At 46.3% G+C, this 13715-nt stretch overlaps 1 protein-coding gene across 1 annotated transcript in view; it reads left to right on the forward strand.

Moving 5' to 3' along the window:
* The window catches only part of GALNT10 (polypeptide N-acetylgalactosaminyltransferase 10), a 208962-nt gene that overhangs the window by 163584 nt on the left and 31663 nt on the right, over positions 1-13715 (forward strand). The window contains exons 5-6 of the mRNA XM_032851627.1: positions 5573-5758; positions 9752-9935. Of these exons, the coding sequence (XP_032707518.1) occupies positions 5573-5758; positions 9752-9935 (370 nt within the window). The remainder of the gene's footprint in view (positions 1-5572; positions 5759-9751; positions 9936-13715) is intronic.

The following is a 13715-nucleotide window of genomic DNA, read 5'->3' on the forward strand; positions in this document are numbered from 1 at the left end:
TATTGTATGACTCCACCACAACCTATTTATCCCTTCACCTGTTCGTGACATTTAGGTTGTTTCTAGTTGGTGCTACTATAAATAAAACTACTATGAAACACTCTCATTTTGGCAGGGGGGGGGGAGTATGTTTTGTTTCTCTTGGGTGAGTAACTGTAAATAGAATGGCTGCTATAGGACACCTGTCCATTTACTTTTATGAGAAAGAATCAAACAGCTCTTCAAAGTGGTTGCACACTTTATATTTCTTCAAGCAAGGAGTGAGTTCCAATGGTTCACCTCTTCCCCAGAACCTGATATTTTTCCCATTTTTCCTTTTTGTCATTCCAGGGAATGTATAGGGAATGGCATCTCAGGCTTTTAATTTGGGTCATGCTTTTCATATACTTGTAGGCCATTTGTATGTCAGTTCTTTTGTGAAATGTATTTTTGTGAAAATGTTTCAACGTTTTTTGCCCAGTTTTACACTGGTCATCTTTTTATGAGTGATTTTGTCAGAATTCATTACAAATTCCGGATACAAGTCCTTTGTCAGATACGTGTCTTGTGAATATTTTCTCCCAGACTGTTGCCTGCCTTGTCATTTTGTTACTGATATCTTTTGAAGATCAAGTTCTTAATCAAGTCCAATTTATCAGTTTTTTTTTTCTTTTATGGGCTAGTGCTTTTTATATCCTAAGAAATCTTTCCCTACCCCAAGTTCACGATATTCTCCTATGTTTTCTTCAAGAAGCTTTATAGCTTTAGCCTTTATGTTTAAACTGGCAATCCATCTAAAATTATTTTTGTGTATGGTATGAGGTAGGGATTGAGGTTTGTCTTTTTTCATGTGTCTATCCAGTTATGCTAGCGCATGTCTTATTTTTTTAAGTTTTTTATTTCCATTCCAGTATAGTTACCATACAGTATTCTGTTAGTTCCAGGTATACAATACAGTGATGAGCAATTCTATACATGACTCGTTGCTCATTGTAAGTGAACTCTTCCTCCCCATCACCTGTTTCCCCTGTCCCTACCCCCCCGCCCCCACCCACCTTCCCTCGGGTAACCAGCAGTTTGTTCTCTGCAGTTCTGTCTGTTTCTTGGTTTGTCTTTCTCTTTTTTTTTCTTTGCTCATTTGTTTCGTTTCACATTTTTGAAAGTTCTTTAATATCTCATTGAATTTGCCTTGGTGGTCTTGTCAAAAATCAGTCAACGATATATATGTAGTAGGTACACTTCTGGCCTCTCTATTCTATTCTATTGATACTTTTGTTTATCCCTTGCCAGTACTACACTGTGTTGTTATTTTGACTTTATAATGCATTTTGAAATCAGTATGAGTCCTTCAACTTTGTTCTTTTTCAAGATTGTTTTCATTATACTAGGTTCTTTGCAAGTTGTCCGTTTCAAAACCTGCAGTGATTTTATTGGGATTGCATTCAATCTATAGACAAATTGGAAGAGAATTGACTCTTTAACAATATGGAGTCTTCCAATCTATATGTATGATTTATGTCTCCATTTATTTGGGTCTTTAACTATAGGAAACTATTTTATAAAGGGTATTTTTATTGTGCTTCCCAATTGTTCTTTGCCAGTACATAGAAATACATTTTTTTTATTTAACAGCCTTAACAGATACAATTTGCGTAATGTAAAAATCACCCATTTTAAGTCTGCAGTTCAGTGTGTTCTTAGGTGAACTTACACAGTTGTGAAACTATCACCATAATCCAGTTTTAAATGTTTCCATCACTCCAGAAAGCTCCCTTGTGTCTGTTTGCAATCAGTCCCCACTTCCTGCCCAGCCCCAGACAACTGCTGACTTTCTTTCTGTCCCTATAATTTTGCCTTTCTATAAATTTCACATAAATAGAATCATATAATATCTAGACTTATATGTCTGACTGCTTTAACCCAGCATACTGTTTTTAAGATTCACAATCATTTGTATTATTGCAACAGCTCTTTCCTTTTTTATTGCTGAATAGTATTCCATTATATGGATATATTTATTTATCCATTCATCAGCTGATGGATGTTTGGATGGTTTCCACTTTGAGGCTGTTTTGAATATTGCTGCTGTGAACATCAGAGTACAAGTTTTTGGGTGGGCATGTGTTTCCATTTCTCTTGGGTATTTACCTAGGAGTGGAATTTCTGGGTAATATGGTAACTTTGCTTAACTGCTTGAGGAACTGCCAGACTCTTTTCCAAAGTGCCTGCACCATTTTACATTCTCTCCAACAGTATATGAAGATTCTTATTCTCAGTCAACACTTATTATCTGACTATTTCATGATAGCCATCCTAGTGGATGTGAAGTAGTATCTGATTGTGGTTTTGATTTTCATTTTCCTGATGAGTAAGAATGCTGAACTTCTTTTCGTGTGATTATTGGTCATTTGTATGTCATCTTTGGAGAAGTGCCTATTCAGATCTTTTACCCATTTTTTTTTTAAGATTTTATTTATTTATTTGACAGAGAGAGATCACAAGTAGACAGAGGCAGGCAGAGAGAGAGAGAGACATAGAGAGAGGGAAGCAGGCTCCCTGCTGAGCAGAGAGCCTGACGCGGGACTCGATCTCAGGACCCTGAGATCATGACCTGAGCCGAAGGCAGCAGCTTAACCCACTGAGCCACCCAGGCGCCCCTTACCCATTTTTTTAAATTGACGTAAAATTCACATAACATAAAATTAACCATGTTAAAGAATACAATTCATTGGCATTTAGTACATTCACAGCGTTGTGCAACCATCAACTAGTTATAGTACGTTTGATCAGAAGGAAACCCCATAGCCATTAAGTAGTCACTCCCCATTTCTCTCTCTGCCCCTGTCTTTGGTAATCACTAATCTGCTTGTTGTCTCTATGGATTTACCTATTCTGGAATTTCATACGAGTGGAATGATATAATATGTGACCTTTTGTGTCTGGCATCTGTTACTTGGTGTATTGTTTTGAGGTACATCTGCATTGTACCCTGTATCAGTACTTCATTCCTTTTTTATGGTTGAGTAATATTCCATTGCATGGATATATTTCATAGTTGTTTATCTATTCATGAGTTGATGGAAGCTTGGGCTCTTTCCACCATCTGACTGTTGTGAATAGTGTTGCTATGGATGTTCATGTATAAATAATTGAAAGATTGCTTTAGCCATCCTGGATCCCTTGATCTGTTCCATAAATTTTAGGATACAGCTTGTCAATTGCCAATTTTTGCAAAGCATTCAGTTGTGATTTTTTTAGCTCATTGAATCTTTAGCTCAATATGGGAGGTATTGCCATCTTAACAATATTAAGTCATCCAATCCATGAGCAGGGACTATCTTTCCATTTATTTTAGTCTTTTATATCTTTCAACAGTGCTTTACAGTTTTCAAAGTGTACAGTTTTTACTTCTTTTCATTAAATTGCAAATGGTATTCATTTTTAATTGCATTTTCCAGTTCCTTTTTTTATCTGCCAGTACATAGGAACACAATTTTTTAAGAGTTGACCTGTATCCTGATATCCTGCTAAGTGAACCTATTAGTTCTAGCTTCTTTGTAGATTTCCTAGAATTTTCCTGTGTAAACAGTCCTGTCACCTACAATAAAGATACTGTATCCTTTTTCTTCCCAATCTTTATGCCTTTTATTTCTTTGTCTTTCCAGTTCCACTGGCTAGGAATTCTAGTACAGTGTTGAATGGAAGTGGTGAGAGAGTATACAGTCTTTATCCTGACCATAGGATAAAAAGCATTTAGTATTTCATCATTAAGAGTGATACCCAAGAACAAAGAATCCAATCAAGAAATGGGCAGAGGACAAGAACAGACATTTCTGCAAAGAAGACATCCAGATGGCCAACAGACACATGTAAAAGTGCTCAACATCTCTCGGCATTAGGGAAGTATAAATCAAAACCACATTGAAGTAACACCTCACACCAGTCAGAATGGCTAAAATTAACAAGTCAGGAAATGACAGATGCTGGTGAGGATGCAGAGAAAGGAGAATCCTCCTACACTGTTGATGGGAAAGCAAGCTGGTGCAGCCACTCTGGAACAGCATGGAGGTTCCTCAAAAAGTTGAAAATAGAGCTACCCTACGACCCAGCAATCGCACTACTGGGTATTTACCCTAAAGATACAAATTAGTGATCTGAAGGGGCATGTGCACCCGTATGTTTATAGCAGCAATGTCCACAATAGCCAAACTATGGAAAGAGCCTAGATGTCCATCAACAGATGAATGGATGTGGGATACACACACACACATACACACACACACACACACACACACACACACACACAGGAATACTATACAGCCATCAAAAGAAATGAAATCTTACCACTTGCAACGATGTGGATGGAACTAGAGGGTATTATCCTGAGCAAAATAAGTCAATCAGAGAAAGACAATTATCATATGATCTCCCTCATATGAACATGGGGGATTTGGGGGGTAGGGAAGGAAAAAATGAAACAAGATGGGATCAGGAGGGAGACAAACCATAAGAGACTCTTACTCTCACTAAAACTGAGGGTTGCTGGGGAGCGGGGGTTATGGAGAGAGTGGTTGGGTTATGGACATTGGGGAGGGTATGTGCTATGGTGAGTGCTGTGAAGTGTGTAAACCTGGCGATTCACAGCCCTGTACCCCTGGGGCTAATAATACATTATATGTTAATAAAAAATTAAAAAATTAAAAAAATAATAAAATCAAGAGACACCAGTGTTAAGTCTGGGACTTTTAGTAAAAAGAAACTACCTTCGAGATATATTCAGAACAACTTTACCAAGCACAAGGCAGAAACCCAGCCCACATTAGAATAAGCAAAAAGAGGAATTTGTTTCACATGTAGTTAGATCATGTAGGAGTCTGCCTGCCGGGGGCACAGGGGGATCTGGGGAATCAAAACGCCATCAGGATCATTTCCATCTCTACTCTTTTTACACTTACTTCAGTCCCAGCAGGAACCCCGCTTCCCACCTCTTATCACCTCATTTGCCAAAGCTGTCACCAGCACCTCCAGATTTATGGCCAACCAACTTAACAACTCTAGTAAAACTCAAGGGCCTCATTTTTCCATAGTTCAAAAAAAAAAAAAAATTCTCAAGTGTTCATTATTTGAAGCTACTGGAGTCACGTGGCTATCCCTGAACCAATCACACTGTAGGCAAGGAAATGAAAGGCCCTGATTGGTTGGGCCCGTGCCACGTGCTCCTGCCCCTGGCTCCAGGGGTTGGAGTGAGCGTCTACTAAGAAGGCGGGGTGGCAGTTTCACAAAGCAACATCGGAGTATTGTTTCCGGAAAGAGAGGGACTAGGTCCCAGTCATGCCTAAACCGCGCTGCGCACCCTCTCTTACAGACGAGCTCTGTGTGTTCCAGGCCCAGCACTGTCCCTGGACCACTTTTAGCTTCAGTTTTCCCGTGTAGGGCCTACAGGTGTTGATCCCGCCTGTAAGGGCCAACGAGGCACCCTGCGGGAAAGCTGCGTCTAAACTATAAAGTACAGCGCACACGTAAGGGAGGGGTGACAAGAATGGCCACTAAGCAGCTGTTTTTACCCGTCTGTCCCCTTCTGTCCCTCTCACAGAGCACCTGAAGAAGCCACTTGAAGACTACATGGCCCTTTTCCCCAGTGTGAGGATTCTTCGAACCAAGAAACGGGAAGGGCTGATAAGGACCCGAATGCTGGGGGCCTCGGCAGCAACGGGAAATGTGATCACATTCTTGGACTCGCACTGTGAAGCCAATGTCAACTGGCTCCCCCCCTTGCTCGGTAAGTGGCTTCCCAAGGCTAGGTAGCCCCAGCTTTCTGCAGGGATCCTCCACGTGGCTTCCCTTGGCTGCTTGAGATGCAGCCAGCCAGCTCAAGTGCCCCGAGGACGCAGGAATGCCCAAAGAAACCTTAAAAATCCACTCAGGCCCTGTCCCTTCATTTTATAGAGAAGAAAGCTGAGAGGGGAAGTGACTACAGCACACTAACATCTACTTACATGATTACTTCCCCCAGATCACTTCAAGCTTTATTGGAAAGCAAGCTAAGGCTGTCTATTGGTAGGAGCCAAACTGTGGGGGACATTATCCTAGCAACTTAAAATAGTTAACCTTCACTGCACTGCTACCGAGCCAGGAAACTTGTAAGCATTATCCCCAGTCCTCAGAAAACCATGCCAGGTCAGAATTGTAGAAGAAATTGAGTTTCAGAGATACTGGGTTACTCAGTATTGTTCCCTTGGGTCGTAAGTGTCAAAGTCACCATCTGTCTGGCCCCAAAGTCTGTCCACTCTCACAACACCACGCTGCCTTCCCTAAACTCCTTTCCTCTCTGGAGAGTTTCTGACAGCTATCAGAGAAGGGCTGTGGACAGAGTAGCACGATCTAGCAGCCATCCACTACAGCCTTGCAGACAGAAGGGAGGCATGAGGTTTGGATTCTGGGCGGTGAGGTGCCTCATAGCTGGCTGAGGAAGAGGTCTGAGTTCTGCAGAGCTCAGATTCACTGACGGCAGTGAGCTGGAGCTAACAGGGGGGCATCAAGGAAATGACCCATTGAGACCGGGAATCAGGTGAGGGACGGGGACAGAGGCAAGTCAGAGAAGAGTTGTCAGAGAGAAGCTGAACTCCTAACACACGGGTGGGTATGCTGTCCACAACAGAGAGCTGGGGACCAAAGGGGACTAAAGTTTAGGGTCAACGTGAGCCTGCATCAGAATCACCTGAAAGACTTATTAAAACAGAGTGCTAGGGGCACCTGGGTGGCTCAGGGGTTAAAGCCTCTGCCTTCAGCTCAGGTCATGATCCCCGACTCAGGCTCCCTGCTCAGCAGGGAGCCTGCTTCCTCTTCTCTCTCTGCCTGCCTCTCTGCCTACTTGTGATCTCTCTCTGTCAAATAAATTAATAAAAATCTTTAAAAAAAACCCAGAGTGCTGAACCCACCCCAGAGTTTCTGACTGAGGAGATCTAGGGTACGGCCTGAGAAGCTGCATTTCTAACCAACTCCCAGGTAGTGCCCACACTGTTGCTCCAGGGACCACACTTGGAGAAGCCCTGGTTAGGCCACCAAGCAGAGGTGAGAAGTGGAAGCAAAACCCACACAGTTCAATGGGATAATCCAGCAAATCTGTTCTCTGACACTGATCAGTTTGGAACCTCATGCTCCCGACCCCAACGGTCCAGGATCCCACCGGGTTAGGAAAAGGATATAACACAAATTTTCTGGTACACTGTTTATTTAATTAAGCCAAGAGGTGTCTGCATCTGCCTCTCGTTAGTGAAAGGGAAAAAGGGAAAGAGGAAGAAAAAAAGCCTCACCATCAATCACCTAATTGACGGTGCTGAAGAACAACCCATTTGTTGGGTTATCCAGTGACTCATAAAGAGAAGAAAGTGGTGGGGCGCGAAGCTGAGCTGGGAACCTAAATAACCCTTAACTCTGTTTCTATGGAAATACATGAGGGTAATTGTCATAATCTGCAGAATACATGGAAGAAACATGCTCCGTCTTTTTATTTTTTATTTTTCCGATAGATACATGAACGGGTGGTATAGATGTAAAAGTCTGTCCCTGTTCAGACAGGCAGCCCACAGTGCGCATCAGGGCTTTTGTCTCGAAACCGGGAACAAACACCTCCTTGCATAGCTCACTCCGCCTTCTGTGTCGATGAGGCATTCCTGAGCCTGAGAAGGGTTCAGTCCCCCCAAAGGAAAACCACTGTTGATCCTCATTTCCACCACCACTACTCTCGTCGTCGTCGTCGTCTGTCATCATCATCCACATGGCTCTGCTAGTCCCTTAGCTTTTTATGACACAGCCACATTTGAATTTGATGGGTATGGGGTAAAGCAGACAGGCCAGGCGTTATTATCCACATACAACAAATGAGAAAACTAAAGCGCCAGGAGAACGAGGGAGATGCCCAGCTTCTGAGCTTCTTTCCTCAAGCCTGGTCACAGACCATGTCTGTGGCATGCTGATGGGATGTGCGCATGTGGGAGAGGCTGGCTTGAGCATGTTGGCCCCACTGTCCCACTCGGTCTTCACAGGGACCCCAGGAGACTGGTGTTGTCTTTCTCCATTTTGTCGGCATGGAAACCAAGGTTCAGAAGCATCAGATAACCTTTATCAAGGTACTGCTGCGCGTAGGTGATGACACCAGGGTCTGGACCTGGGCATTCTGTCCCCCAGCGAGTGCAGCACCCCGGAATGCTGTCTGTCCAATGCCACCCTTGACCTACCACCTCCCACAATCAACCAACCTCCAGCAGAGCCCTGTGTCCTGGGCCCAGAGCCTCTGTAGAGGTGAAATCCCCTGCGCAGCCCTGAATAACTGGGAAGGGAAGCACTTCTTTAGATCTTTCCTTGGAGAAGTTTCTTTGACTTCACTAAGCGAGCCCATTCACCAGGCAGACGCAGGCTCCACCCCCAGAGATTCTGATTCAATGCAGCTGGGGCAGGGGCAGCCCTGGTTGGCTTGTAAACACAGCGTGAGTGCACTGGCACTGGCAGCCAGAGGACACACTGCCGAAAGCAGCATTTCTCGATCTGTTTTGATCATGTGCCACAGTTAGAAATACACTGGACATCTCAATCCGGTACTCAAACACACACCCATACAACAGGACTAAAACACTTCCTAAAGAAGTATTTATCACTTGGAATGCACCCTGACAGTCAGTATTCTTTTTTGGTTGATTTTACACACACACTGAGTCAGTTTCATGACCCACCTGTGGATCGTGTCTTGTAGCTTAGAAAAAGGCAAAAATGCTGCTTTCTCTCCTGGAAGAAAACTCTGTTTGATGAAGCCTGAACCCTAGGCCGCTGCCAGCTTCCACTGGCCCTACCAGGCTCCACTCTCCAAGCCTTGAACTTGACTGCTGGCCCCAGCAGATGGACCCCTAAGCACAGCCCATTTGCCCCTTATGGCAGATCATCTTCCCTGATCGCTGGCACACCCCAGCTTCTTCGCAGAAGGAACATTGAAGAACAAAGCCAACCAAAGCTTAAAATTCTGGTTGGTAGGTTGAGCAGAGTGAATTTTATAGAATCAGCTTCTTCCTGACTGAAAGGGGACCATGAAAGGCCATCCAGTTAGGGAGCCCACCCGCCATCTTGAATCACCTAGCCCAGAGAATTCCTGCAGAGCAGAGATCTGCCAGGCCTTGCTTGCACATGTCAGGTCATGAGGGACTCATGACATAGCCCATTCCCTCTTCAGTAGTTGCCACCATTGGAAGAATTGAGCTGAACTCTAACAGGAAGGGCCACTCAGCCACCGACCATAGTTCGGAAGTTCTGAGAAACTGTCAGGAGCACGTGCTGGGATGCCTGGCTACTTTGGGCCACAAGTCAAGGTTAGGACCTGCAAGGTAGAGCCTGACAGGCCAGGACAGGAGGTCTCCCAGAAGAAAATGAGCCTCTCTCCACCATAGTGCTGACCATTACAGGCAACCATGCTGAGCGCCTCTAGCTGTCACGGTGTTTGGTACTCAGCCACCTGAGACTCGGAGCCTCTTCTCCCTGTTTCACAAAGAACACTGGGGCTCACAGACATTATTTATGTAGCTCACAGGCAGCAGGGCTGGGATGGGAGGCCTGGCCCATCTTTCTTAAAGCCTGCACTCTCCCTTCTTCTTGGGATTCTCAAATTCCAGTGTTCAGAGAATTCACTCAGGGCACATTAAAAATGAGATTAAGCTGCAGAGCGGGGTCGTGCTCTTAGCTGCTCCCCCGTCCCGCCTCCCTAACGGGGATCTCTTGGCTTCTTCAGACCGTATCGCTCGGAACCGCAAGACCATCGTTTGCCCGATGATTGACGTGATTGACCACGATGACTTCCGGTACGAAACACAGGCGGGGGATGCCATGCGGGGCGCTTTTGACTGGGAGATGTACTATAAGCGGATCCCAATTCCTCCAGAACTGCAGAAAGCTGACCCCAGCGACCCATTTGAGTAAGTACAAGTGACCCAGGCTGGTCCCAGTGGCTGACCCGGTGACCCCTACCCAACACACCCAACTCAGGATCACCCCCTCCCCCAAGAGTGTGGAGCATGGGGACAGGGCCGACATCCCCAACCGGAAGCACAGCCCCTCCCAGCCTGTCACACAGCTCAGCTCAGGGACCTCCCAGCTGGCCACCTCTTCCTTGTCCACATCTGTGGTTGGCCAGACGGCCCATGGGGGTGAGCCCAGTGGCTCTGTCCCTTAAGTCTAGTGAGCAGTCGTAGTCACTATCAGCAGCACCAGCAGCACGGGCTGAACCCTTGCTAAGTGCCAGCTGAGTGCTGAGCACATTGCATGCAGGTCCTCTTTAACCCCCCACAACCATAGGTAGTCAGAGTTATTCTCCATCTTGTCCAAGCCGGGGCACAAAGGCTCCAGGGGGTGAGGCAGCTTTCCCAGCTCAAGTGGGTCAAGGCCAGATACACACGCAGTTCTGTCTGCCTCTGGAGCCGATTGTCCCATCCTTTAGTTACACTGTCTCGGAAAGATTAGGGAAGTGTTCGGGAAATCGCAGCTTGTCCCATGGTAGAAGTTTGAGACTGTGTGGAGTGGACCTGTAATGTCCTAGAATGTGAAAGCCAGGGGGACCTCTAGGTAATGGACTCCAGCCCCTTGCAGATGGGGAGACTGAGGCCCCAGGAAGGGAGGGTGCAGCTGACTTACACAGTAAGTTAGTGGCCAGACCAGAATTAGAGTCAGGGCCTCTCAGGCGCCCATCCTGTGCTGTCCTGTGGGCCACTCTGGCTCCCCTGCTGGAGGTGTGGAAAAACCTGTGGAAAGCCAATACCCAGTTTCCTGGCTGTATTAGTTTACTAATTATAAATGATCACAGATTTACTGGCTTATTAAAACAACGCATATTTATTCTCTTAAAGTTCTGGAGCTCAGATGTCTGAAAAGGAGTCTTCCTGAGCTAAAGTCACCGTGTTGGCAGGGGTGTGTCCCCTTTGGACGCTCTAAGGAGGAATCCATTTGCTTGTACTTTCTAGTTTCTAGAGGCTTTGGCTCTTGGCTCCTTTCTCCATCTTCAAAGTCAGCAGCATAACACCTCCAAGTCTCCCTCTCTCCCCCTTCCCCCCACCGGTCCCTCTCAGTCCCTCTCCCCTCCCACTCCATCTCCCTCCTCTATCCATCTTTCATCATCACGTCCCCTTCTCTCACTCTGGCCCTCCTTTCACGTCCGAGGACCCCTGTGATTGCACTGGGACCACCAGGACAATCTCCCCATCTCAGATCCTTCACCTGATTATATTTGCGAAGTCCCTTTGCAAAGATGACCTATTCCCAGGTTCCAGGAGGTAGGGGACCATTTTCCTGTGTACCACACCTGCCTAAGCACAGTTTAACCCCAGTGAACCCCAGCTTCCCTGCACCTCACGCTCCCCATCTGAGAAGGGGTTCATTACTTGTCCACACACAGTCCTCACCAAGGTGCCCTTGGCAGGGGGTGGGTATGGTTCTCCACCTTTGCCTGATGCAGACCCTGCTGCTCACAGAGGACATGAGACATGCCCAAGGTGACATGGGCTACTCCAGAAAACAGATTTTTTGGGGTAACCAGAACCCCTTTTGGCTTGAACTGGTACTGTAATCTGACTTATAGGCCCTACATTTGAAATGTGCATAAAGATGGGTCTCGCATGTTCATCTTCTCAGTGCAGAATGAGGAAAGGGTAAGTCCAGTCCCCACAGCTGCTTAGTGGCAGAGGCCACCTCTGGTTTCCTCCGGGGCCTCTCCCCCGTGTCTCCCAGTAGGCATCAGGCCTGCTCTAGGTCAGTGGCACTCAACCCTGGTTGCATACTGGTGTCACCTGAAGAGTTTGTCAAAACAAACAAACAAAACCCACCAGCCACACCCAAGCCCAGTTACACTGGATTCTGGGGCTGGGATTCAGTATCCATGCTCCTTAAAGCCCCAGGGGATGCTGGTGTGCAGCCACAGTTGAGAGCCACTGGCCTAGATGCTTCCTGAGTGACTCTCCACCTATTGTATCCTGATTCTTTCCAGAAGTGTCTTTTCTGTAACTGTACTTGGACAAAACCCAGGGAGAGGCCACTGGAAAAATCCCGGTCATTTTCTGCATACCCCTCCACGGGGCCAGCCAGCGGGCAGTCTGCAGGCACAGGACAGTAGGGTGATGTTTAAAGGACCCGGGCTTTGGTGGCAGCCCCCGCTGGAACCGAGCCTTGTCCACTTAGTGCCTGCCCTTGAGCAGAGAAGGTAGCATTTCTGAATTTCAGATTTCTCCATCTGAAAGGGAGGCTAGGAATAGAGCTTTGTGAGAGTCGGAGATGATGGGAAAGCGAGCGGTAGGCACTAGACACTGAGAATTGTTGTCATTATTGCTGAACACAGCAGAAAACAGACGGGGCCAGAGGGGAGGCCTCCCTCTGGAGGTGAGCCTCCAGTATCTAAATGCCTTAAGGCTAATATCCTCCCGGTTACACAGCAGCTCCTTGGCCTCTGACCCTGGTTTCCACCCAGGCTGATTTCCCTGTACAGAGTCTTGGGTTTGATTTCCCATGGACCACAAGACTCCAAAACATTCCCTGCCCCTCCAAGCGGAGTATTTGCAGCTCCTGCCAAAAAAACCCCAAACCGCACAACCTGCGGGAGACAAAGGAGAGTTGATACTAGACACCTTATTTTTCATAATACTGGGTACTTTCAGAAATATAATGGCAATGCGAGCTTGGAAACACAGCTATACATTCATTGTGTAGATGGGCAGACCGGCCCAGAGGTGTGCAGTCAGCACCGCCCGTATATAATGCGAGCCGCATAAGTACTTTCAGATTTCCTAGTGACCACATAAAAAAGGTAAAGAGAAGCAGCTAAGATTCATTTTTGTAATATACTCTTGTGTAACCCAGTATACCTAGAATAGTCTCATTTTAACATGTGACCCACACTTCAAAATTGTGTTTTTTTTTTTTTTTTTTTTTTTAAGATTTTCTTTTTAAGTCATCTCACACCTGGCACGGAGCTCAAACTCTCAAGCCCAAGGTCAAGAGTTGCAAGTCCCACTGACTGAGCCAGCCGGGCACCCCTGAACTTATTAATGAGGCCTTCCCTATTCTTTTTTTCACACTAAGTCTTGGAAATCCGGGGTGTTTCTTACGCTTCCAACACATCTCAGTTCAGAGTAGCCACATTCCAGGTGTTTGGCAGCTGCATGTGGCCTGTGGCCTGTACCAGGCGACACAGGGTTAAGTGGCTAACCGCTTCGTCTCAGATCCCGCCATAGGTAAAGGAGAGAAGAAGCTGGAGGACTGGCTTCCCCACCCCGATCCCCTGTCCTGGTCACGCATCACCTGCCTCTTGATGGCTCCTGCCTGACAGAAAGAATTGTTTTGAGGCCCTGAGGGGTGTGAGCTCTGGCAAAGATTTGAGATTCAAAACCTTCTTGGTAGCTGTGAAGCCTTGAGCAAGTTACCTGTCTGTGCTCTGGTTTCTATATGCATCAGCAGGGTGAGAAGGACAAGGCCCATCTCAGGAGGTCAACGTGAGGAGTAGCCATCTTATTAAAAAATTAGTTCAGGCAAGCACCTGCCACATTTGAGCCCTCAGTGAATATTCAAGGGGCTCTTCTTTGAAAGGAGTCCCTCCTCTGCTGTCAAGGCTCTCCTGCTAAGGGAAGCTTGGGAGGCATGTGGGTTAGCTACCTTCTTTTTCAATCAGCCCAATTTCCATGAGCTTGCAGTTCCCAAGGCCAGGAGGTGGTGGG

This window comes from Lontra canadensis, unplaced genomic scaffold (assembly GCF_010015895.1).
Source record: "Lontra canadensis isolate GAN:19392208 unplaced genomic scaffold, GSC_riverotter_1.0 scaffold5, whole genome shotgun sequence".
Lineage (NCBI taxonomy): Eukaryota > Metazoa > Chordata > Mammalia > Carnivora > Mustelidae > Lontra > Lontra canadensis.